The sequence below is a fragment of the Protobothrops mucrosquamatus genome, unplaced genomic scaffold (assembly GCF_001527695.2).
Source record: "Protobothrops mucrosquamatus isolate PMUCROS unplaced genomic scaffold, P.Mucros_1.0 scaffold_69, whole genome shotgun sequence".
Taxonomy (NCBI): Eukaryota; Metazoa; Chordata; class Lepidosauria; order Squamata; family Viperidae; genus Protobothrops; species Protobothrops mucrosquamatus.
Genome location: NW_015386145.1, coordinates 1,088,248 through 1,111,888, shown reverse-complemented (window position 1 = coordinate 1,111,888; position 23,641 = coordinate 1,088,248). Strand labels below are relative to the sequence as shown.

Here is a 23,641-nt window from a genome sequence, read left to right as displayed (position 1 = left end):
GTCGTGTGATTGGTTGTTCATTTTGTTAACTTTGTTTGATAGATATATGCTTAATAGGCATCTTATCCATTACATATACGCTTTATACCTATGCAACAGCAAACCCATTCTTATTCCTTTTAAAAAACTATATTAAACATGGACATATTTCAGATGCTGCAATGCTTTTGAGAAGCAGCATCGACACCAGTTTTAGGGCTACATATTTTTAAATGTCTTTCATTATTGCATTTCAGTAAAACAGCTAAAGTTGTCAAATCAAGTTATTGTATACTACAACATGTTCAGTTTCTTCCTATGCTGGGGAAGAAACAGCCCATTTGACATTCCTCCCCGTGCAGAAGCTGCGGTAATCCGTGCTCTCCCCGCTGGAACCGACCCGGGAAGAACCAATTGGGTAAAGGTCACATCTGGTGGCAGCGAGTTCCACAGGTTAAGCTGTGCCAAAAAGCACTTTTCACTTGCCCCCCTCTTACCTGTAGGGACCCACAGCAGCGGGAGCCCTTGTAGTATTGATGATTCTCTTCACTAAGGCAGCCATAGCGGCAGAAACAGCGGAATAGCCCTTTCCTCGGCAACTTCCAAGCCAACAAAGCCGCCGCTTCGCTGCTCCCGAACTTTTACCCGCACCCGAAACCCAGCCCTGCCCCGCGTCCCTCGGCGGCACCGCCCCCTCGGCAGACAGATCCAAAAAGCGCGCGCGGTTTTTCACAAGAGCCATAGTTAGGGCCTTCGCCGCCCACCGTAGGTGCCGCGAAGGATTCTGGGGCATGTGGTCTTCAAGGTAGGAGGCGTTGCAGGAGCTGGTCTCGAAGGCGGCTGCTTTTCGGAGAAGCGGCTACCACGCAATTGGTGGAAGGAGAGAAGCGGATTCCAGGGGAGAAGCGCCCCGCCTTCTTCCGTCCGAGCTGGAAGCCTCGTGCGAGGAGGGCGCGGAAGGTGAGTGACTCTTTGGCTCCTGAATGGGCAAAAAGGCAGGGCGCCCTGAGACCGCGGTCGAAGGAAGGGAATGGAGGCTTGGTTGCTGATCACCGGCTGAATGTCCGCAACCGAAAAACACTGTGTGGCTGGAGAGGCGCATTGCGCTTTCCATGTGAACTGCCCTGTAGGAAGCTGTCCCTGTGCGAGTGAGGACGGGAGAAGTGGGCACAGCAGTGTTTTTGAGTGCTTGCCTAGTTTCAGTTGTGTGATTATCCTGTGCAATAATGTTCTTTGGGGAGAGTCCATTTTCTTCCGGATTGATGGTTTTTGGGTGGTAGAAAATACCTTCATTAGAATCCTGCTGATGTTCTGTTGGGTACCCAGTGAGGCTGCAGAAATTTAAATGTTAGTGAAAGGATGCCATGGTCCCGGTTTTTCAGCACCAGTTCTGGTGATTAGCAAAATCTTTTCCGTTGTTGCTTTTTTGTTAAGCATTACTATACTATTCCTGTACCAAAGCAGCAAAAGGTTTAGCAGCACCTTTTTACAGTATTTGTGCAGCATCACTAAGACAGATGCTGACATATTTCCCTGCAGCTTGAGGGTAATGCATGTAAATGCAAAAGATTTTTCAGTGCACATAACTGCAAGAGTTATCAGTCACTACAGCTCATTTTTTAATTTTATAGTTTTGTGTAAATATTTCTAACTGCTTCCAGAGATGTGAAAAGGAAGCAGTGGGTACACTTTACATGCATATAGTATGTGATAATGAATATTATTATGTTTGTACATTAGTGTCATGGTGCCATTCAGTTTTGGGGATAGGTTGTTACTGTTAATTCTATATTTTTTTTAAAGTTGCTCTTTTAGTAAAGTGTTGAAAAAATGTAAATAATGAGCAGCTTGAAAATACTGCATGTGTGTTATAACTTCTGTTGTGTTTTTCAAACCACTAAAGATAAAGGCTTTTATTATGCAGCATTTTCTACTGCAGAAATGTCAAATGCAAAACAAAAAAGAAGGGGCAAGAAAATGAAAAATCAACCTGCTAGTGTGACCTATCCCTTTGATGCTGGGCCAAGTCACAATGAAGCGTATTTTTGGAATGTAGGTGAAAGAACTCAGCGGAAGAAACAAGGTATTTATTGGGCTTAGTAGCTAAATCTTTGAATAATGTTAAACTTCTTAAAATAAATTTAAGAAATTTGTCAAGAGGTCTGTTAGTGGTCATTAGAGAATATTATTATTGCTTGTTCAACTTCACTGTCTTATAGTCTTGGAATCACAGGTAGAACATGAAGACTGAGGCGTTGCCACTTAACGTTCTTCCCATTTTCAAATTATTTTTAAAACTGTAAGAACAAACAATGCTTTTTCCAAGTTTATATACACTTCCTGGCAGTTTATTGATTGATTAGTTTGATTTGATTTATATTCCACCTTTATTTTGTACAATTCAGGATGGCATACCTAATGCCCCTACCTGTTTCCCACAACAAGAATCCTACCGGTATGAGTTGGGCAGAGCTGAAAGAGAGTTACTGGCCCAAAGTCACCCAGCCAGCTTCTGAGTCTAAGGGAGGACTAGAACTCATGATCTCCTGGTTTCTAGTGGTTTGCTACTGTCTCCTTCCAGCATATTTTTTCAGTCTACTGGAGCACTTTAGGGGTCTCCCACCCAAGTACTTATTCAATCTATCCCTGCTTAGCTTTTTAGATCAGTCAAGGTCAGATTTCCTTCCCTCCCTCCCTGCCTGCAGTTTTCTTGACAAAGTTTTTCAGAAGTGGTTTGCCATTGCCTGAAGGCTAGAGAAAGTGACTGGTCCAAGGTCCTCCAGATGGCTCTGGGCCTAAGGTAGAACTAGAACTCATGGTATCCCAGTTTCTAGACTGGTATCTTAACTATTATTCCAAACTGGTTTTAATAGTTACTACACCATAGCTGGGCCTAATAGTTATTCTTGATATGAATGAAGTTTACAGAATCTGTTTGATCAGTGCTGATAAACATAACTTACTTGTAAAGGGTACTACCATCCCAATATATTCTGTAGTGTGGCAACATGCTGAAGTATAAATCATTTCAAACCTTTTTAGAAAATGACAGAATATATATTTTTTATACTTAATTTATCATATAGACATTTGCCGCTAAATTTTTATGTACACTCCTTATTTTATAATATAAAACTTTCCCCCGATTTATCAACAGAGTTGCATTTGGAAACCTCACAACAGGGCTTCAGTCAAAAAGTTTCTCATGAAATGCCAAAATTCATTACAGGTGAGTATCCAACAATAGCCATCCATCCGTGAAATCTACATTTAGATCAGGGTTGTCAAACTGCCAGCCTGCAAGCCGGATGCGTCATGCCAAAACCGCGCCCACCATTGCCGGCAAAGGAAAAAAAGTCGCGATACATCGTGACATGTCACCTGACGTTGTGAGTTTGACACCCCTGATTTAAATACAAGAACAGTGGCAAGAAGAGCCACTTTTAATCTGATCTGATCTTATACTTTGCTGTGCAATTTGTCTCCACTCCCCTGCTGTATTTTATCTGTAGATCTTCCTTTGTGTTGAACTGTAAAATTATCCAGAGCAAACCTTGAGCTCATCCTTAGGATGGCCACAAGAAAAATACTGGAAGTTTTGTTTCTAGTTTTAATCAAACAACATAGTTTGCTGGAGTCTATATTCTTCAGTAAGCTGATTCTTAGATTATGCAAATAGCAATTGTTTTCCCAAAACATAAGCAGACATTGGCATTGAATTAGCAGCTGCTTAAATCAGTGTTGCTAAATTGTAAATAAGCAAAAAGAGAAATAAAAATGAAGGAATAGATAGGTCAGAGGATCTTTTTTCTTGGGGAAATCTGCTTCAGAATACAGAATACTGTCTCTTTGTCAAACTGCTTTTTAAAGCAAAATATCTTTTTCCAGTGTCTCCTTTTGTGCAAGCTCGAGCTGCTGAAATTAAGGCTATGTTGAAGGCTGTTAAACAGAAGTCGTCCAATACTTTGGTGTTTCAGTCCTTGCCTAGACATATGAGGAGGCGAGCTATGAGTCATAATGTTAAACGTTTGCCACGACGTCTCCGTGAACTTGCCAGAATAGAAGTGAGTTTTTTTTCTTTACCTATTTTAGTTTTCATAATACCTTGCACACTAGGTAATTTTTGCACACTAGCTAGATGGCTAGGGAATTGAAGTCCACATAGCTTAAAGCTGCCAAGTGTTATAAGCACTGATCTAGATACCCTTCACATATACAGGACTTCAATCTTTAACATTCTCCAGCCAATGTGGCCGTGTTTAGAATTCTGGAACTTGATTCCTTGATATATAGAGTCACCCAGGTTTGCAAAGTTTGTGTCTAGAAGAAAATGTGAGATTTCTTTTTAAAAAGTTTTTTAATCACAATAAAGTGTCAAGGCAGCCTCTGAATATTCAGATATCCCCCCCCATCTCCCACCCCTTATTTTTTGCTGGTGATTCTTGAGAGTTTTTTTTTTTCAAGATAACCCTTTTTGATTTTTGGGTCATTATGTCTTCTTCCCGTTCCTTCCCTGATCACAATTCACAGGCTATCTGAATTTAATAAACAGTGCAGTGAATGCTATTATTCCTTGCTTCAACAACGCAGGCAGAGAAACCTGAACATCAGAAAAAAGCACTTCCAAAGAGCAAGTGCCGCAAAGCCAGGCGCCGTCATATAAACTTGGTGCTGGAGTTCAATCGCAGGCAGAAGAAAAACATTTGGCTGGAAACACATATCTGGCATGCCAAGCGGTTTCACATGGTGAAGAAATGGGGATACTGCTTAGGAGACAAGCCCACAATGAAGAGTTATAGAGCCTGCTACCGAGCCATGACAGAACATTGCCTCCTTCAGGTACTAGGAGTGTATCCTTCTCAGTTAGCTAATCAATTTGCTCTTACAGAAAATTGCATTCCATGGGTTCTTTCTTTGCCATGTTCAGCTGTATCTGCTGGGCACGAAAAAACCTGGAGTAGGCTGGTCTGTATCTGAGAAATTCTATGTACTGCTGTTTTTTCAGGTCTTCAGTCATATTGGCTATAGAGTTCTCAATACAGGTAATCCTCAAGTTACGACTGGTCACGTTTAAATTAAAATGGACTCAAAATACAGTCTGGATTCAAAGTTACGACAGCCTCCTCCCCCCACCTGCAATCATGTGATACTTTGGGCACTCTGCAATCAGCATGCATTTATGACTGTTTGCAGGATCCTGCAGTCACGTGACCACAATTTATGATGTTCATTTGCTGGAAACCAACATTTACTTCTGGTTTCTGGCAAAAAAAATGTCCATTGCAGACAATGGGTTTGTTTCATGACCATGGTGATTTGCTTAACAAAGACTGTAAAAAAAAATGTAAAGTTGGGTCGGTCATGTCGTGGCCCTCTTAACGATTGGCATGACGTATGACTATAATTCTGGGCTCAATTGCAATCATAAGTATCTGTATTAAAAAGCAGAATGTTGTAAAATAGCTTGATGTTTATTTGCAACAATTCTTCAGACTTAATCATTTCATCTGACTCTCACCAGTCCAGTTTCCTGATAAGGACATTAAGCTGTATTTCTTCAGATTGATCAATAATAAATTAATAAAGGAAATAGACTCGAGTGCTTGCATAGGAGACTGGAATAATTTTATTGGAATGTCTCACCTCGGAATGCAATTCATTTCCTTCCACTGTATGTTTTCTGTAGCCAGTTAAAACATTCTCTGTTGAAAGTTACTGAGAATTAGCAGCTGTTTTTTCTCTGGGATATGTACATATCACTGCTTTTCTTATGGTGGTTTGTTTTGTTTTTCTTTATTCTTAAGAGTTCTAAATTAAACTGGAAAAGTATGATTTTTGTAGACGATCTAGTTTTATTATGCTGCTCTAGCAAGCCAAATTTTATTTTTTATCAAGTGAAATTCAGTAGTTTTCTTTTATATTAGGATTTATCATACTATTGTTGTCTGGAGTTGACTGGAAAAGAGGAGACACTTGTAACAGCCCTTGCTCAAATGTGTAATGTAGACACAGGTAATGTTTCTTCAAACTATTAATAACCTATCATAAAGGATGTCTACAAGAATTTAGCAGCCTGTTTTCTGAATATTGTTCCTAAGGAAGAACTCAGCGTATTTTCTATAGCCCTTTGTATTCTGATATGTATCCTTATTCCAAATATTTAGTACAAGCTGGCTAAGAAAATAACTATTTACTAATATAACTTTACAAAAAGAAAAAAAACTCTTAAGCACTTTATTTCCCATTCCCCATGACTCCTTCCTCTCCTCAAAGATAATTTGAACAGAAGTGGAGTCTATTTAAAAAAAAAAGGTTTATGATGGGTGGATGGGTAAAAAACAATCCCACATGTTGTATTCCTGTTCTCCCTCTGCCCTCCATTTGAGCTTCCAAGGGATAGTTTGGGATAATCATTTGAATCTAGATAGACACAGTTTGCAGTACTTAGAACATTATTTCGAAGTGTGTTTGATGTCTCCTTTGTCAGGACCAACTTTTGCAGCTATTTCTTGCCTATCTGGAAAGCGTCAAGGTTCCCTTGTGTTATACCGAAAGGATCGGTATCCTCTGGATACGCTTGGTCCAGTTACTTTCCTTTGGAAACCCAGGCATGGGTCTGGTGAGACTTCTGAAAACAGGCAACTGTGGATATGGACACACCCAGCTTTTAAGCAGGTACCATGTTATTCTTGGGTGAAATATTATGAATATTATGAATGCTTTGGGTTGGTTCATTTAATTAATTTGTTATTAGCCCTTCCTCTGAATGGAAGACTGATTCAGATTATTATTATTATTTTTTCCTCAAAGGATAATGTCGATGAAAATTTTCAGTCATCCAGGTAGAGTTGTCTGGAAGTTGTGTCATGGCAACTGGACTGAAGAAGCTACTTAGACGAGTGAAAATTTCAAACCATTTGTCGTGACTCAACTTCCAGACTTAAAGGATCATCTTAGCAACCAATGCAGAAAATGTTATATACATATATTATGAAGGGAACACTTTCACTCTGCCATTTGGATAGTTTCACTGGAAGTTGCCTTACACCAGGTCAGGGTATTGAGGATCCAGCCCACTAATATCTCTTTTGATTGGTAAAAAAAAACCCAAGAGGGTAGGTAGTCCTACATTTCAGTTATTGGCTGACTGACCATCCTTGATTAGCTTGGATGTTCCTGAGGGAATCCTATCAAAAGACCTTTTAGAAGTCATTTGGATATATGTCATTACAAATAGCTGAACAAGGCCTCATGCTGCAGCTGATAGATGTTTTTGGAGGTCACTCAAAGGAGTTTGTTGTCTCAGAAATACGAAGACAAATATGACATTTGTCTGTGTTGCCCCCCCCCCCTTGATTCCATGTCTTAAAAGGATGGATTAATTCTGCAATTACTAGATCCCTGATAAGGAAGTAGTGAGGACTCAAAAAGTGGTGTGCACTTTGAGCCTGAAGTATGTGATATTCATGTATAATTATGTATGATAGATAATTGCATACCAAAACGTGGTGTTCTTTCAGGGATAAATATGAAGAGTAAGTCCAGAAAAACATGGCACAGCTGAAAAAAATCATAATCTTCAAGCTACAGAGCAAATATTCCCTTCCTGATTTATAGTCTCTTCTGAAATAATCAGGCAGAAAAACAAATGCAAAGCCACTTTCCCTTCTGATGCAGTATACTGCCGCAGGTTTTTAAAAAGGTGTTTTATTGTCAAGTACCAACTAATACCTTTTGGAAACATGGCTTAGTTTGGAGCAGTGTTGGTAGGCTAAATAAGAATTCTGAGAATGAAGTCCTTATGTACTATAGGTCTTCACTTTCAACCATTCCATTCCTTCCAATTCATAGGACAATACTGTTATCCTGGCACAGATACATTAAAGATGGTTCTCAGATTTATAAGACCTTTCCCCCTACTTCTCTGTAGGGTATCCTTGCGGAATTAAAATCAGTCTTCCAGTGTTCTGAGCCTGTGGAAACATGTGAACCTGAAGGTGTGGTTCCATTTTCACAAGAGGAAGACAAACTGAACATTCCTGAACGTGTTGGCCACAAACGAAAAAGGAAGGATAAATCGGGAGAAACAGTTGTCCCAGTGAAAAAGATTATTGGCGATGGAACCAGAGATCCACACCAACCATATTGCTGGTCATCACAAGCTACTGGAATTACCATAAGGTAGATATAGAACATGGCTAACTTTTCTTGACTGTTTGCAAATTTAAGCTATTTAAACTGCCTGAATAGTTACATAGATTTCTTACCTCTTTCAGTGACTTGACAATGGAGATTCTCCGATATCATTTGATAGGTCCCCTCTCACATTGCGTCCTTACAGAGGCACTCAAAGTTGCATTTGTTCATACAGTAAGTAAATCAGTAATTTCAGTATTTTTTCCTTTCATGTTCAAGATAATATTCGGTTACGATAGTCAGATGCTAAAATTCAGCATTGCATATTCCTAGTTATAATTGTTGTATTACAGAAACATACACCTTCACAAATTGTATAAGGAGCTCTAGCTTATTTCAAATTATCTATCATGCTATTGGCTTTTGAAGGAATACAGGATAATGTTGAACTCTAGACCATTGTTTTTTGATCTTGGCAGCTTGAAAATGACTTCAACTCCCCAAATTCCCTAGCTGGGGAATTGCTGGCTGGGGAATTCTAGGAGTTGAAGCCTCCACATCATCAAGGTGCTAGGATTGAGGAAAAGTGCTCTAGCTGCTAGCATTTCTATTTAAAACCTGAGTTTCAGATTTAAAGAACTTTTTTTCAGTGTTACATAATTAATGATAACTCAGAAAGTGAATATCTATTGCTTTCCTTATCAAGAGCATGGAAGCCCATGGATTTTGTAATGCCATATGGCTAAACCAATACTTTTGCTCATGTTCTCATATTTTTCCTCTCTCTCTGTATCAGAGAGAGGAACTAACTTTATTAGCTGATTATATTTTCTGTTTATTCCTCTGATCACTAGGACCTGGATCCTACAGATCCTGAAGTTAACAGTTGGTGGGTAGAAAATTGCAAAAGTTCTGATTGGGTATCTCTCCATCATCGTCAAGAGGCTATCTTTGAAACGATGCAAGGTAAGTCTAATAATATTCCTTATATTTTCTTTCTATAGGTGAAGCCATTAGTGGATTCCTAATATTTTTAGGATAGCTCCATGTAGAAGGCATTATAGCAATCTACGTGAGATGGCTAAAACATAAGTGACAAGGAGCATGATTGAGAAAAATCTGTAACTGAGACCCAAGATAAAGCTGTGCAAAGGCCATGCTAGCTACACCTGCGATTTAAGGCAGGAACTGTGAATTCAGAAGGATTCCTAGATTATGAACTGATCCTGGAATCAAAAGCCTTCCATTTTAAGCCACTCTATTGCTGGGATTGAGCCTCCCTTTTGAAACAATTGAATGGCAGAATGAGCCAATTGGGATTACCGTTCTGCGTTTAATTTTGGAAAAAGTCTTCAATGTCACAGCAAGGAAAAAGTTACTTATCTGTTCTTCACCTTTTGCTAGGTACAATCTATGTAATGTAAAGTTAACAAACGTTTATTTTTAAAATTTCATCTGTTTTGTATATTTTAAGGTTTAGCTTCCTCAGACATTCCATCAGGCACCGTACTGGGTTTGACTGTTGGCGACCCTCGAGTGAATTTACCAAAGAAGAGATCGAAATCCATGCCAAATCCAGCAAAATACCAAGGTAACGTATCGTGTCCATAATGTAACAAAACATAACCTATATCATATCAAGTTAAGTTTATGTGTTTTTAAAATTGCCATGGGACATCTTAAGACCTCGAATTCAAGTAGATGTATCCAGGCCAGAAAGCATTATCTAGAGAACAGAGTGGTGAGGAAGGGATGTGGCACCAAACTGGTCTTGTGCTCAATGGAAGCCTCTGTTAAATGCTACAGATGATCCAGGTTCGAATCCTGGCGAGGCCAACAGGTGCCATCACCCAAGATAATAACTCTTTGTTTCTATCTGTTTAAATTATTCCAGAAATAGATATTTTAAGAGAAGTCTTAAGAGTTCCTGGCAGATATTGCTTGCTTCACTGTAGAAACTTTTTCTTTCTATAATTGGAGTAATAATCACAGGCTGATAATTGCAAGCTGCAGCTCGGAATTATATTCTTAAAATTATGGTTTCACTTTTAACATTTATTTGCTCACAGTAGCTCATGGTTTATTTAGCAGTGCAATTTTAACAATCTGCTTACCCTTTTGCATTTTGCCGTCTTCCTAAAGGTATCTCTACATTACTTGCTATAGGTAATTGATAATCAAACACAATAATACAGTGAAATTTGCAGTGCAATCATAAAGATTGAAGGAACCATTAAGGCTACCATGTCCAGGCCTCTGTTCAGTGCAGGAATAGCTGAGAATCCCAACTTGATGGTCCTCTAGGTCAAGGCTTTTCAACCAGTGGTACGGGTACCACCTGTGGTACATTGGAACCTGGCAGGTGGTACACGACCATCCTAGAAAATGGGGGGAAGGGAATGAGCTGAACCGATGGCAGCACCGCACAAGTCTGAGCGAGAGATGGCTGGAGCTGCAGGGCTGTCATGGCTCAGCAGAAGCGCCAGGATCAGCGCTTCTTCGGGACTGTCAGGGCTCAGTGGAAGCACCAGGCTCCAGCTGGAGCTCGGTGCTGATCCTGGCGTTTCTGCTGAGTCCAGAAGAAGCGCCGATCAGCTAGAATGTTGCAGCATCTCCAGGGTCTTATGATTTACATTCAGATGCTTGGCAACTGATTCATATTTATGATGATCACAATGAAGTAACCAAAACCTGCTGCAACCACCCAGCAGACGGGGGCAATAAAAACCAAACACCCCCACCCCACCCCCGCTGCCAATCCTCAACAGAAATGCTCACAACAATGAAAACCTCGGACAGAAGGAAGAGCGCCACCGGGTGGGCAGGCAGGTGTCTTGCTCGGCTGTGGCTTGGGGGGTACTTTTTTCAGTGCCATTGTAACTTCGAACAATCACTAAGCGAACTGTTGTAAGTCGAGGACTACCTGTACTTCATCAGTTTTTTCCTTTTTTTTTTTGACACCTTGCTAGGTGATTGGTGGTACTTGGATATTGCCATATCCTAAAAGTGGTACAATGGGTGAAAAGGTTGAAAAGCCCTGCTCTAGGTTGTGTTAAAAGTCATGCAATGAAGAGGCTACCCTACTTTTCCAGCAAGACTTTACATCAGCATGCTGGCAGGGGGATTCTGGAAGTTGACGTCCACAAGCTTGAGAAATATTGTTTTACAATGTCAAATTGCTCTTAATAGTTCGGACGTTTTTTCCCTAACATTCTACTTGAATGAGTTTCCTTACATCTTACATGACAAACTTTTTAGACTTGGAACCTGCAGTTTGTTCCCCCATTCAGCTAGATTGGCAGAATACTTTCATCTGTTTCAGGGGTTTTCAGGGTTTTAAATATGAAAAGGAGTGGAATCCTCTGGAAGGCAAACAACTACCATTTCTACTTTTTAAAAAATTCTTCCAAATCAGACTATTAAAACGGTCAAATTCTAATGGTGCTTTTCATCCCTGGATGAAAGGAAGTTTGAGGGTATAAATTGGAGTAGCTTGGTTGCCCATTTATTGTTCAGGACAAAAGCATCAGTGAAATCTTGCCTTTTGCTACCACATATTAGCTGTGTGATTTGAGACCTCAGCCAGGCTGCAGCAGGCCCTGTGTTGTACAGTTTGGTTGATCTTAAACTATTATTCCATTTTCTTTCCTGTAAAATGATAGACAACAGACCTTGGCATCTTCATTATATCATTTTAGATATTAGAAATGCTAGTAGAGCCCTCTTCAATTTTCTCATTCCTGGTTCCTTCAATCTTTTATTTAGAGCAATGGCCCACAGCCTTTTGGGCACCAGGGACCAATTCTGTGGAGAGAGGTTTTTCCGCAGACCAGAGGGGGCGTGGTTTCACATGCTGCCTGCATCCCATAGATGGGGCTTCCCTTGTTTGCGTGGCTCGGATTTTGGCATGCCGCGGCCCAGTGTCTGTCTACGGCCCGAAGGTTGGGGACCCCTGATTTAGAGCACTTAGTTTCTAGTCTCCAGATCATCTGAATTACCATTCTTTGAATCTGTTCCTGCATCTGTTTTAAAATGTGGTGCCCAGAACTGGACACAGAAATTGAGGGGGGTTCTAACTAATGCCGAATAAATTATGAATTTCACTTTCAAGATTTGGAAATTGTACTTCTATTACTGTGGCCTAAATTTGAATTTGCTGTTTTTGCAATTTATTTTGTTATTCAATCATCGTTCATTAACCACTTTCTTTTTGCAAATTCTTTTTCACAAGCGACATTATCATGCCAAGTATCCTCAATTCAGACTTGTGTATTTGATTTCTCTTTCCTAAGTAAAAGACTTGGCATTTGGCTCTATCATCCATTACAGGTAGTCCTCAAGTTACGACCATAATGGGGCTTGCCGATTATAGATGTAACAATCATTTTATGAGTGTCTTTGTGATATTCGTTAAACGAACCCATGATTTGCTATGGTATGGTTTTGCCAAAAACTGAAAGTGACAGTTTCTGGCAAAACTGTTGTAAAACATGGTTGCATGACCATGGGATACTGTAAACAGCTGTACGTGTGGCTGTGTTGCCATGTGTCTGAACTGTGGTCAAATTACCATGGGTAAGATTCCAGCCATCTTATATTCGGAGCCAGGTTGCAAGTCCCCCTTTTCAGGTAGGTCATAACTTCATAATTAGTGATCGGTTGTAAGTCAAGGACTACCTGTATTTCAGTCTCTCCAATCAGCAAGATTATTTTAAATTTTATTTGTTCTTTCTGGAATGCTAGCTATCCCACATTACTTTGTGCCACCTCTAAATCTGGTCCATCTTCCTCTCCAAAATAATAAAAATACAGGAACCTGACTCAGAGCCGTATTGCACTGAGCTCTTCTTGGGCGTAATTTTTGACTCTTCTTTGTATCTGTTTAATTGTCATGCATCCAAGCCCGTATTTAATTAGTTTACGCATCCTAATTTTGTGCAGCATCTTGTCAAATGATTTGCTGAAATTAAGGTATTACAGCATCCCGGCAGTTTACTGAAGAACGTACCTAACCAAAAATGAAACAAATGCAACAAGACTTGTTTTTGATGAGTCATGCAGCTTTTTATTAAAAACTATGTGCTGATTGATTCCTTTATTATCTTAGAATTTCCTGAGATATACTGTCAGAATGATCGGTCTGTGGTTTTCAGATGTTTTCTCTTTTTTAAGATAGGGAGAACATTTGCTGTCCTCCAGTCATCTGGCATTTCATTCACTCTCCATCTTTTTGCACAGAAGCTTTCTTAGCTCTCTCATCTGAGATCCTTCAACTAGAAAAACAAGGATGAATGCTTGGTTTTTCTATAGCAAGCAACTGTATTGCTTCCATCAGCACTGGCTAGTAGCAGCTTGCATTATGAAACTTTACTTTCTAACTTTCAGTGTTGCCCAATAAAGTGTGTTTCATCCATTTTTCTGTAGTCTGATAATTAACTAGGACCGACACCTGGTCTAATTCCCTAGTCTCTAAATGCACTGGGGACTGTTGCATGTTTAATGTCAAAATATCTATACCTCAACTGACTATGAGACAATGTGAACGCATCAGTTTTTTTGCAAGACTGGTGTGACTCAGCCTGGCTGCATTTAAAAATTTAACCTATATTCTGTTTTGGGAGAATGTATAATTAGTATATACTAGCAGACAACCATTCAATCTGTGATTTATAGTAGAAGAACAAAGGCGAGAAAAATAAAGTCTTAAATGCACACATTTCTCTAATGCAGTGTTTCTCAACCTTGGCAACTTTACGATGTGTGGACTTCAACTCCCAGAATTCTCCAGCTAGCAACGCTAGCTGGAGAATTTTGGGAGTTGAAGTCCACACATCGTAAAGTTGCCAAGGTTGAGAAACACTGCTAATGCAATGATTCTTAACCTGAGATGAATTGTCCCCAAGAAGGTAATTTGGATATAACTTTGGCTAATGGAGCCATTTGTAATTGCTTGTTTGTGAGTTGAGGATCCAGTTTGGAGTCTGTTTTATGGGTTGGTGAGACAATATTTTTATTCTAGAGTGGGAAAGGGGATTATTGGAAGCCCTGGTGGTGCAGTAGTTAAAGTGCAATATGGCAGGTAAATTCAGCCCACAGCCTGATGTTCGATCCTGATGGGGCTCAAGGTAGACTCAGCCTTCCATCCTTCCAAGGTAAAATGAGGACCCAGATTGTTGGTGGCAATATTCAGCTAATGCTCTAGATCAGGGGTCTTCAAACTTGGCCCTTTTATGACTTGTGGACTTCAACTCCCAGAATTCCTCAGCCAGGCATGCTGGCTGAGGAATTCTGGGAGTTGAAGTCCACAAGTCATAAAAGGACCAAGTTTGAAGACCCCTGATGTAGATTGTAAAAGCACTATGGGGCGATGTATAGCCTAAATACTATTGCTAATTGGGCCAAACAGCTTTAGAATCATTGTTCTTATGTAAAGAATGCGTGCAAAACTGGATTTTGCACACAGCTTCTGAGTATCTATAAATCACAGTTTAAGTGTTTAAAAATTCTCTTAATGACAGAGTGTTCCCAACATATTTGGCTATGTAATTAGGAAGGAATGCATATAGTCTTCATATCTTAAATGCTGAAGGTCAGAGAGGCATTATTTTACTGGATAAAGATAAAATTGAAGTCACAAATTCCCATTTTTTAATAGCTGCAATTAAAAGTGTTATGTAGAATACATTCTAACTTCAAAGTGCACTGTAATTAAGATGTCAGTTCTACAGCATCTTGTAAAGTTTTTGTGGAATTAATGAGGAATCATTAATGAATCTACTAGAGATACATATATTATCAGAATTATTTCTCCTAGCTACTAATTTGCATACTTTTCTACTTGTACAATATAATGGTAGCCTTTCCGTGATAACAAGATTCTCTTTTTTTTTCTTTTTCTTTTAGAAGATAAAGTTAAACAACTGATGTTAGAAGGTGTATCTGAAGAATGTGCTCAGAGCTTTCTTTGGGACTCCAATGTCCGTAAGAGCGTCACAGACCATAAAATGTCAGAACAGGTAGCTTTCACTATATTAACAATCCCCATTCCTAAATCTCAATGTTTATGCAAAAAAATATAAGCTGATTTTTTTTCCTAGGTCATTTGCATTTCTGTCTAGTGGGTTTGCTGTAATAGATCATTGAACTTAGATTGAAAAAAAAATACAGTAAGAATCTTGTCTGGTCCGCAAGATTTCCTTGGGTGAATGAACGTGTTTCTGTAGCTCCTGAAATCCTATCTGAGTCTACACAAAAGTTGTTATAACGCCATTCATGTGTGACATGGCTCTGTTCAATTTGCATGTTATCCCACTTTCTGTGGGTCTTTTGTATCTTCCACAACATTAAGTACTGATTGAGACCTGCAATGTCTATTAATATGCTTATAAATCAAAAGTTTCTGTTACATTTTACATGTCTCCGAGGATGTTGACTAAGTTATAGTATGATGTCCTTTTAAGAATTGTGCTGCCCCTCTAATCAGTTGGTTAAACTCCATCAACAAGAACTATTTCTGCTGATTTAAACATTACATTCTTCCTGTCTTGCCTCTGAGGACTCAAATAATATATATAGGACATCTAGATAATACTGGTAACCAGACTCAAACCTGCTCAGCTACAACATCTGATGTTCTCCCCCATCTATGTTTTGTAATATGTTAACATGAAAATTGCATACTACAAATAACAGTTATGTTCATTGGAGGACTGCCAGGGATGACAACTACATTCCAACCATATATTTGCAGTGTTTTGTTCCCATTCTCTCTCATTTATATTTTGCAGTCCTCTTGCAGGTAGTCCTCAACTTATGACCACAACTGAGCCCAACATTTCTGTTGTTAAATGAGACAAGTGAATTTTTCCCCATTTTAGGATCTTTCTTCCCATAGTTGTTAAGTGAATCACTGCAGTTGTTAAGTTAGTAACACGCTTGTTAAGTGAATCTGGCTTCCCCATTGACCTTGCTTGTCAGAAGGTCGCCAAGGGTGATCACATGACCCCTGGGACACTGCAGCCGTCATAAATATGAGCCAGTTACCAAGAGTTTGAATTTTGATGATGTGATCATGGGATGCTGCAATGGTTGTAAGTGTGACAAATGATCATAAGTCACTTCTTTCAGTGTCATTGTAACTTTGAATGGTCATTAAATGAAAGGTTTTAAATTGAGGACTATCTGTACTAACTACACTGTTTGGGTAATTCTGGGAGTTGCAGTTCTCAACGTATCACAAGAAGGTTGGGCAAGGCTGCTCCAGCCAATCCAACCTAGAAACATTTGTGACTGCCCTGTTTTTTGCCCACATACTAATGTTATAATAAAACCTGCTGAGTGTTTTATTTTCATATAATGTAGCTGCTAATCCGTATTGGTTCCCAGAAAATACATTCAGAATGTCTGCTTTATCTTTGTGCCCCAGCTTCTGAAATTGGCTTTGCTTTAACTTCAGCATCTCATAGGGATATCTGCGATATTCAGTATCTCTTAAGAACTTGCATGGAGGCCAGAGGCAAGTGAAGCTTCGCACTGTTGCCTGCCTCTTCTGCGGCCTGGTTCCTGCGGCCTGATAGCGGTCTGCAGCCCCAGGGTTGGGGACGCCTAATATACAGTGCACTTAACAAGCTCTGATTTATTTTTGAAATATCTTTTAATCCAAACTTCACAGCACTTTGTCTTCCTTTTTCCTCCCAGGATTTGAATAATCTGAGAAGTAAACTTTTGGTACCAGGATCACATCTTGATTTGGGCCTGCGAGAATCCAAGATTCCTATACTTCTGGTTCAACAGCCTGGAAAAATGCTTGGAGATGATCGATTGGGATGGGGAAGTGGCTGGGATATTTATCTGCCCAAAGGCTGGGGCATGGCCTTCTGGCTGCCTTTTGTAAGTGATGTTTCAAAGTGAAATAAGGAGAAATTAACATAAATTATGTATTATATAACCTCAGGATGCTTGGTGCTCCAAGAAGAGTTTGCCTTGTATTTTTCATTGAGAGTTCATGTATACTTTTATATATGACTGTAACTTCTTTTCCAATTTTGTTGTGGAAACAAAGGGAAGAACAGTCTAACATGCATGCATGCATGTATTTATTTCCTTAAATCAGGTGTGCTCCTTTTTCCACAGAAAAATATAGGGTAAGCTTAAGTTACAGGTATCTTGTAAAAATTATTTACATTCATAAAATTGTAAGTTAATTCGAAAATTATTTTTATAATATACTGCATATACACAATGCAAACATTTATTGGCAAGCTATTTCTCTTGCAAATATGTTAGTAAATAACAATAGAGATTTCCCCCATAAGATATAAAAGAACTTCTGTATTTCTTTATCTAACCCATGCTTGCATATAGATATTATAGTGTAAGTTTGTGAAGAAAATCTAAAAGTGCAAAAATACAACTCCAAAGTAGCAACAGATATAAATCTAGAATAACTGTTTTTAATTTAAATGCAGTATTTTAAATGTAAATAATTGTACTCAAGAATGTAAGTAAACTGAACATGTGAAAAAAGTAACATACTTTTTCACCACATTTTTTAACCTTTGCCCCTGGAACATAGATAAGAAAACCAAAAGTGAATGCATTTTGTTGATTGCATATTAAACTGAATGAGAATAATTTTTATCTTACCAGCATCCAAGACCATGTCATTGTCTTGCCTTGTAGATATATCAAGGTGCAAGAGTCGGTGGCTTACAAGAAGCTTTGAAGCACTCCCTGTATAAGGGGACAGCCCATGTTCCTCATGATTATCCAGACTGTCCTGCTGGTAGCCAGTTTGCAAAAGAACTAGAGGAGAATCTCCTTGAGAAGTTTAAAAGGTAAACATCTCACTGAGGTGTTGCGATAAAGAAACCTGGTCCTGCAACATGCGGTAGCATTTTATTACCCTGTTGTGTGCACTAGAGGGATGATGATGGTGATGATGATGTTTATACTTTTTTCCCTTCCAAATAAAGATCCCTAAAGAGGGTAAAGATAAAATAAATGTAGACAGCCATATTATGGATGGTATCATGATCATATTTATTTGGAAATTAGTCTCTAAAATGTGCTCATTTGCAATAAGTAGCTACAAGTCAATTTCTTCCTAGTTTGGGAATGCATGAAACCCCACTCTTGAAGCTATTTGGGGATTTTTAGAAGTAGTCTGTTGGGTATCACGTGAGGGCAGACATAATTCCTTTTATATTTGCAGAATTTATGTGAGTGTGTAAAGTAGCCACTTTGAGATTACTAACTGTGTTTTTATGATGGAGCCACACGTATTAGTGTGCCATAACATATAGATTCAGCAGCTGTTGGGATCAGAGATGATTTAGAACAGACATGTCAAACTTGCAACGTATTGGAACTTTTTCCCCATTGCTGGCAATGGGGTGGGCGCGGTTTCCTCGTGACGCGTCCACCCGTGGGCCGGCAGTTTGACACCCCTGATTTAGAATGAGCCATAGTAATAAGGAGTGAATTCATTCTGGCATATTTGGAAGTATCTTAATATGAAAGCCAGCTCAGTGTTAAGAAAATGAAATCTTGCTGTTCATGACATAACTAAGATACGATGAAAAACTTCCAGTGTTAATAAAGCTTCTGATTTTATCAGTTATCTGCATGGACATAAAAGCTAATTTGTTCTTGTAGGAATAGATAATTTCATATTGTATTAAGGGCTTTGCTGCGAAATAGAAAGTTTTTTTTTTTATCATAGGCGACCTCCTGCAAAAAGAGCCAATTATATTAAACATGGGACCTTGGCTCCATTCCTCTGTCCATGGGATAAACTTGCACAGGATTGGGAGATGAGATACAAAGTCCTTACGAAGACTATTCAGATATCAGCTGTGGATAGGGAAGATTGTGTGTCTGAAGAACAGGTCCTTGGTGGTCCCAGCTCTACAAGTATGGTAGATGCTCCAACAAGCAAAGCAGACCAGCAAATAGATACATCCTGTCAAATCATGCAAATGGAAAATGAGGAAAAGGCAATAGATCCATGCAAAACAGAAGAAGTCATTTCAAATCCGGCTTTCTGTATTCTCAGGTATGTCAAAAAAATGTGTGCCATGTCAATCACTCTCGGGTAATTAACTTACAGGAAGTGTGACTCCCTACAATGCAGAGCAAATGTAGAGCAAATCATCATCTTCAGGATACAAAATTTTCACTTTAGCCAAGGTAGATCTTTCTGCTTACTGACTTTTCTTCAATTGTCTGAGTTACAGGAACTGTTGTAAAACGTTGTCAGTACAGCACAATTGTTGAGTTTCTTCATCTTTTCCCTGCCATTCCTTATGCACATAAAGAAATACCTTAGGATGGAATGTCAATACCAAGAACTACATACTCTTTGCTACTCTTTAGATCGGGGTCCCCAACCCCCGGTCCGTGGACCGGCACTGGTCCATGGCATGCTAGAAACTGGTCCACGCAAACAAGCAAAGCCCCATCCACGGGATGCAGGAAGCATACGAAACCACGCCCCCTCCGTTCTCTCCATGGAACCAGTCCCTGGTTCCATGGAGGCCTCTGCTTTAGATATTTTAAAGGTTGAGCATGCCAAACTTGCACCCATCCATTTTACTAAATTCAAACACGTACTTAGAAATATGAACTTCATTTGTGCATAGAGCATATAATATTATTTTATTATTTACCATGTGTGTTAGTATAGTACAGAGGAAAGCAACATGCAGGTCACAGGGAGCTCTGCCCTTCCACATTTGCCACCTCCAATCTCCTTAGGGTGATGCAGTTGAGGTTGATGGAGGAAGGGCCCAGCATGCCAAAGGATTCGCTCTGCACATTGATCTAGAAATTAATGATATTTTGCCCAGCATATTGTGTGAACCCAGATTATATGTTTACCTGTTGAATAATAGTAATTAATAATAATTTGCAATAATACCTCTAACACCATCAAAACAGAACATCTGCCTATCCTAGGTCCTTGGGAAGAACTCGATAGGTGGATAAAAATGCCAAATCCAATCTAAAATCTGGCTGACTGTACAACCAATCATAATACAGTGGTAGTTATATTTTACGTCTCCTTTAAGAGTTCAAAATGGTGTACCTAGCATCCTTTCCTCCATTTTCCACACAACAACCATCTTATGAGGTAGTTGGACTAAGAGTAATTGGCCCAAAATCTTCTAGTGAGCTTCTGTGCCTGAGGGTGGATTTGAACCTACTCTCTCTAGTCCTGGTCTGTTGAGTGAACCCAGAAAATTAGATTAATTCATAAGTCTTGGTTTAGTTAACAGTAGGTCTCAGCAAGATAAAAAAATCAATGAAATATTTTAAACTTTGAACAAATTCTGTTCCATGAAGTCAAAGTAAATACAGTCTACACATATGCATCTTAGAAAGTTTGGAAGTAATATTGTAACAATCTTTTATGAATAGCAATAGCACTTAGACTTATATACTGCTTCACAGTGCTTTACAGCACTCTATGAGCAGTTTACAGAGTCAGCATATTGTCCCCAACAATCTGGGTCCTCATTTTTCTGACCTTAGAAGGATGGAAGGCTGAGTCAAGCTTGAGCCGGTCAGAATCAAACTCCTGGTGTGTGGGCAGAGTTAGCCTGCAATATTGCATTCTAACCACTGCACCACCATGGCTCTCATTAATATCTCATACAATGAATTAAATTATCTTGAGTGCTCATCCTCTTTATTTATTATTTTATAGCCAAAAGAAGTGTTAATGGACTATAGAGCACCCAGGTTTTCCAGAAATAGAAAAACACTTTTACATTTTATTATTTTTAAGTGCAGTTTATGTACCATTCCATCTCCCAAAAGGTTTTACATAGTTTAATATATTTGGATATAAATGCTGTACATGAGAGTACATGAAGAAGAAAAATACAATAAAATGAGAAGGTGGAAACATGGAATAAATTATTCTAGAAAAACATGATTGAGTAGTTGGTTAGAGTCTGAACTGAAAGCATTCCATATTCTCCCAAGTTCTTAATTTTTTTTCCCTTAAACTAGAAAAATATAATCTATTATATCCTTTCAACAGGACCAGAAAATTATTAAGGCAAATATCATTTTGGTGTCATCCTACATCTGGCAAAAGGCGGTACCGACAGCATCATGCTTCCAAGTTGAATGAGAAAGAACTGGTTGAAGATACCCTAATGTCTATTAATCAACATTATCCCAGGGCCTTAGTGTGGGTGAGCTTGTCCCTTCTCAGAAAAGGTAATCCTGAATTGCACACAATGATTTGCATTCCAGCAAAGGATGACTTGCTTCAGCTCGGCAGAGACCAGCACTTTTGTGGCCCTCAGGAACCCAAGCACAAGGACCAATTTAAAAGCAAGCTGTTGAAACAAAAGGGAAAAAGAAAGAAAGCAAATGATGGGAAGGTAACAGAAAAGAGTGCCTTGAAACCCATGAATGGAACAGCAGATAAACAGGAAAATCTAGTTTTAGGGTTATGGCCTCATCCTCTACCAGATGTTGTATCTCACTGTTCCAGAGTTCTCTTAGGCTTTGTCACTCAAGGGGACTTCTCATTAGCCTCTGGCTGTGGTGAAGCTCTTGGCTTTGTAAGTCTGACAGGTTTGCTGCAAATGTTGATTGATCAGCCGGCAGACAAGAAGGGGCTTGTACTGTTGAGAAATCCAGCTTCATTACAGTACAGATTTGCTAGGCTTAGTGTTGAAGTTTAATCTGCCTTGAACTTCAATATAACATTTAAGAGTACTAAAGACAATGTGCAGTAAACACACAAAGTTTTCCTCATTTAGACTCAACCCTTCCAAAAATGAATGCCACCTTTGTTTATATGTAACATGAAACAGGCTTTAAAAACCCGTGTCCATGGTTGATTCAAGTACCCATTTCCATTATTCAGGGGGATATAAATTTTCTGAAAATGTATACATGCGTTTAAAAGTTGCTTTAAAAGCAACTGGCATTCACTGTATGTTTAAACAAGGGATACCTCCCCATTGCCTGAAACTGCTAGCATTGACACTTTAAATAATATTCTTTTGAATATATTGCTAGAGCTGGCATTGAATTATGAAATCCATGTAGGAGAGTTCTACCTGAAAATAGCATGATGGTACAATATTACTTTTCATATTTGTCTGAATCTGACACAACATTGAATGAAACCAAAATTAATAAAGCTATGGACTGCTAACTACAGAAAGGATTGGGCTACCCATTTTACCTTAGCTGTTCTGAACAAATTATACTTATGTGTAGTTATCTTCTATTCTGGAGAAGTCTTCACAATATTCAAGAAAAGATAACTTGGCTTCTCTTTCAAACTGTGCCATTTTTCATGATTGGAAAGTGAAATTGCATTACTTGACTTTAAAGGCAAACTACTTTGTCTGGAATGATAAGTACCATTCACCAGTCAGCATATTAGAATGTTTTAAAGGCAATAAACATTCTTACAACAGAAGAACAGTGTTTGTGTTTATGTCTGTGTCTATATGTGTTGTATTTGAATTTTCATGGGAAGCTAAATTGTGAAGTTTTCGTCCTCGTTCCCAGGATGGCTCTGTTACTTGGTATAGAAATGGTCAAATTCCTTACATGATTTCAAGTTGTTGAATTCTGATCTTAAATAATATTTGAGGTTTTGTTTAAGATGTAGAAGAATTACTAATAACATATATGTGTGGTTGAAGATTTGAATCAAACCATAATGGAAAATATATAGTAGGGGCACTGTCACATTTTAATGGCCAAAAAGAATGAAATGAACCTTTCTATGATGTTGGGAATTTAAGTCTTACTTGAATCATAAGCTTTATTTTATATTAAGATGGATAACAACACATATGCATGGACTCTTGGTTTTAAATATTTACATTCATTTTGATGGATTTAACTTTTTTGGCCTTGATCTTCCTTTGATGAAAGAACTACTTTTTCAAACAATGTTCAGCTATTTTTTAGTATAATTCTGTAAGGACATGTTTTTTTTCATTGACAACACAAATGTATGCTAAGACAGTACATGAAACAGATGTATCTTTTTTAAAGATTCTGTTAAATTTTTATTATATAAATAGCATAATTTTTGTTTAAATAGCTAGCACCTTTTGTAAAAAGTTCAAATTATTTTTTTTAAAAAAATATACAAGATAAGCTTTCAATCTTTGAGCTTGAAAAAAGCAGACTTATGTTTTCTCCAAGAGTTTGTAGTGATTTATATGGCCCTCTCCTTTTTTCTGTGTAGCAACAATTTGTTATAAGAGGAGATTGGCTGGATTCCAATATTCTGCTAAGCCATAACATCTTTGCTTGGTTTTGACTTCCGTGCTCTATAAATTGTGGTACATTGCTAATTTTAGTGTGTGAACCTAGCCAGTTGTACACTGATCAATGAACCATAGTTTAGAAAGCATAACATGTCCAACATGTGAACCATTGAGTGATGGACTATTGGTTCAAGGAGAAACACTGGCTGACTTGCATTTTGAACATTTTGCCCAGACTTCAGATTGGTCTGAAATTGGATTCCAATTTT

The 23,641-nt window shown here is 38.7% G+C and overlaps 2 protein-coding genes across 2 annotated transcripts in view; one reads left to right on the top strand and one right to left on the bottom strand.

The window, feature by feature from the left end:
- RIDA (reactive intermediate imine deaminase A homolog) overlaps positions 1–638 on the bottom strand; it is a gene marked incomplete at its 3' end in the record, with an annotated part of 11,541 nt that extends 10,903 nt beyond the window's left edge. Inside the window, 1 exon segment of the mRNA XM_015813559.1 lies at positions 477–638. Within this exon segment, the coding sequence (XP_015669045.1) occupies positions 477–541 (65 nt within the window). The 5' untranslated portion in view covers positions 542–638.
- A 1,282-nt stretch (positions 639–1,920) lies between these two features.
- On the top strand, positions 1,921–22,557 carry POP1 (POP1 homolog, ribonuclease P/MRP subunit). The gene is made up of 15 exons (XM_015813463.1): positions 1,921–2,062; positions 3,137–3,208; positions 3,868–4,043; positions 4,570–4,818; positions 5,904–5,991; positions 6,467–6,654; positions 7,910–8,160; positions 8,256–8,349; positions 8,970–9,081; positions 9,590–9,706; positions 15,019–15,131; positions 16,813–17,004; positions 17,797–17,951; positions 18,839–19,171; positions 21,164–22,557. The coding sequence occupies exons 1-15, from the start codon at positions 1,921–1,923 to the stop codon at positions 21,816–21,818; spliced, it is 2,937 nt and encodes a 978-aa protein (XP_015668949.1). The 3' UTR covers positions 21,819–22,557.
- Positions 22,558–23,641: the final 1,084 nt, after the last annotated feature.

What these genes read in the sequence shown, in the direction of transcription:
- POP1 (XM_015813463.1), top strand. Translation starts at nt 1,921, where the DNA reads ATGTCAAATGCAAAACAAAAAAGAAGGGGCAAGAAAATGAAAAATCAA. An exon ending in TATCTTTGAAACGATGCAAG is followed by an intron (nt 9,082 to 9,589) that starts GTAAGTCTAATA and finishes GTATATTTTAAG; the next exon opens with GTTTAGCTTCCTCAGACATT. An exon ending in ACCATAAAATGTCAGAACAG is followed by an intron (nt 15,132 to 16,812) that starts GTAGCTTTCACT and finishes TTTTCCTCCCAG; the next exon opens with GATTTGAATAATCTGAGAAG.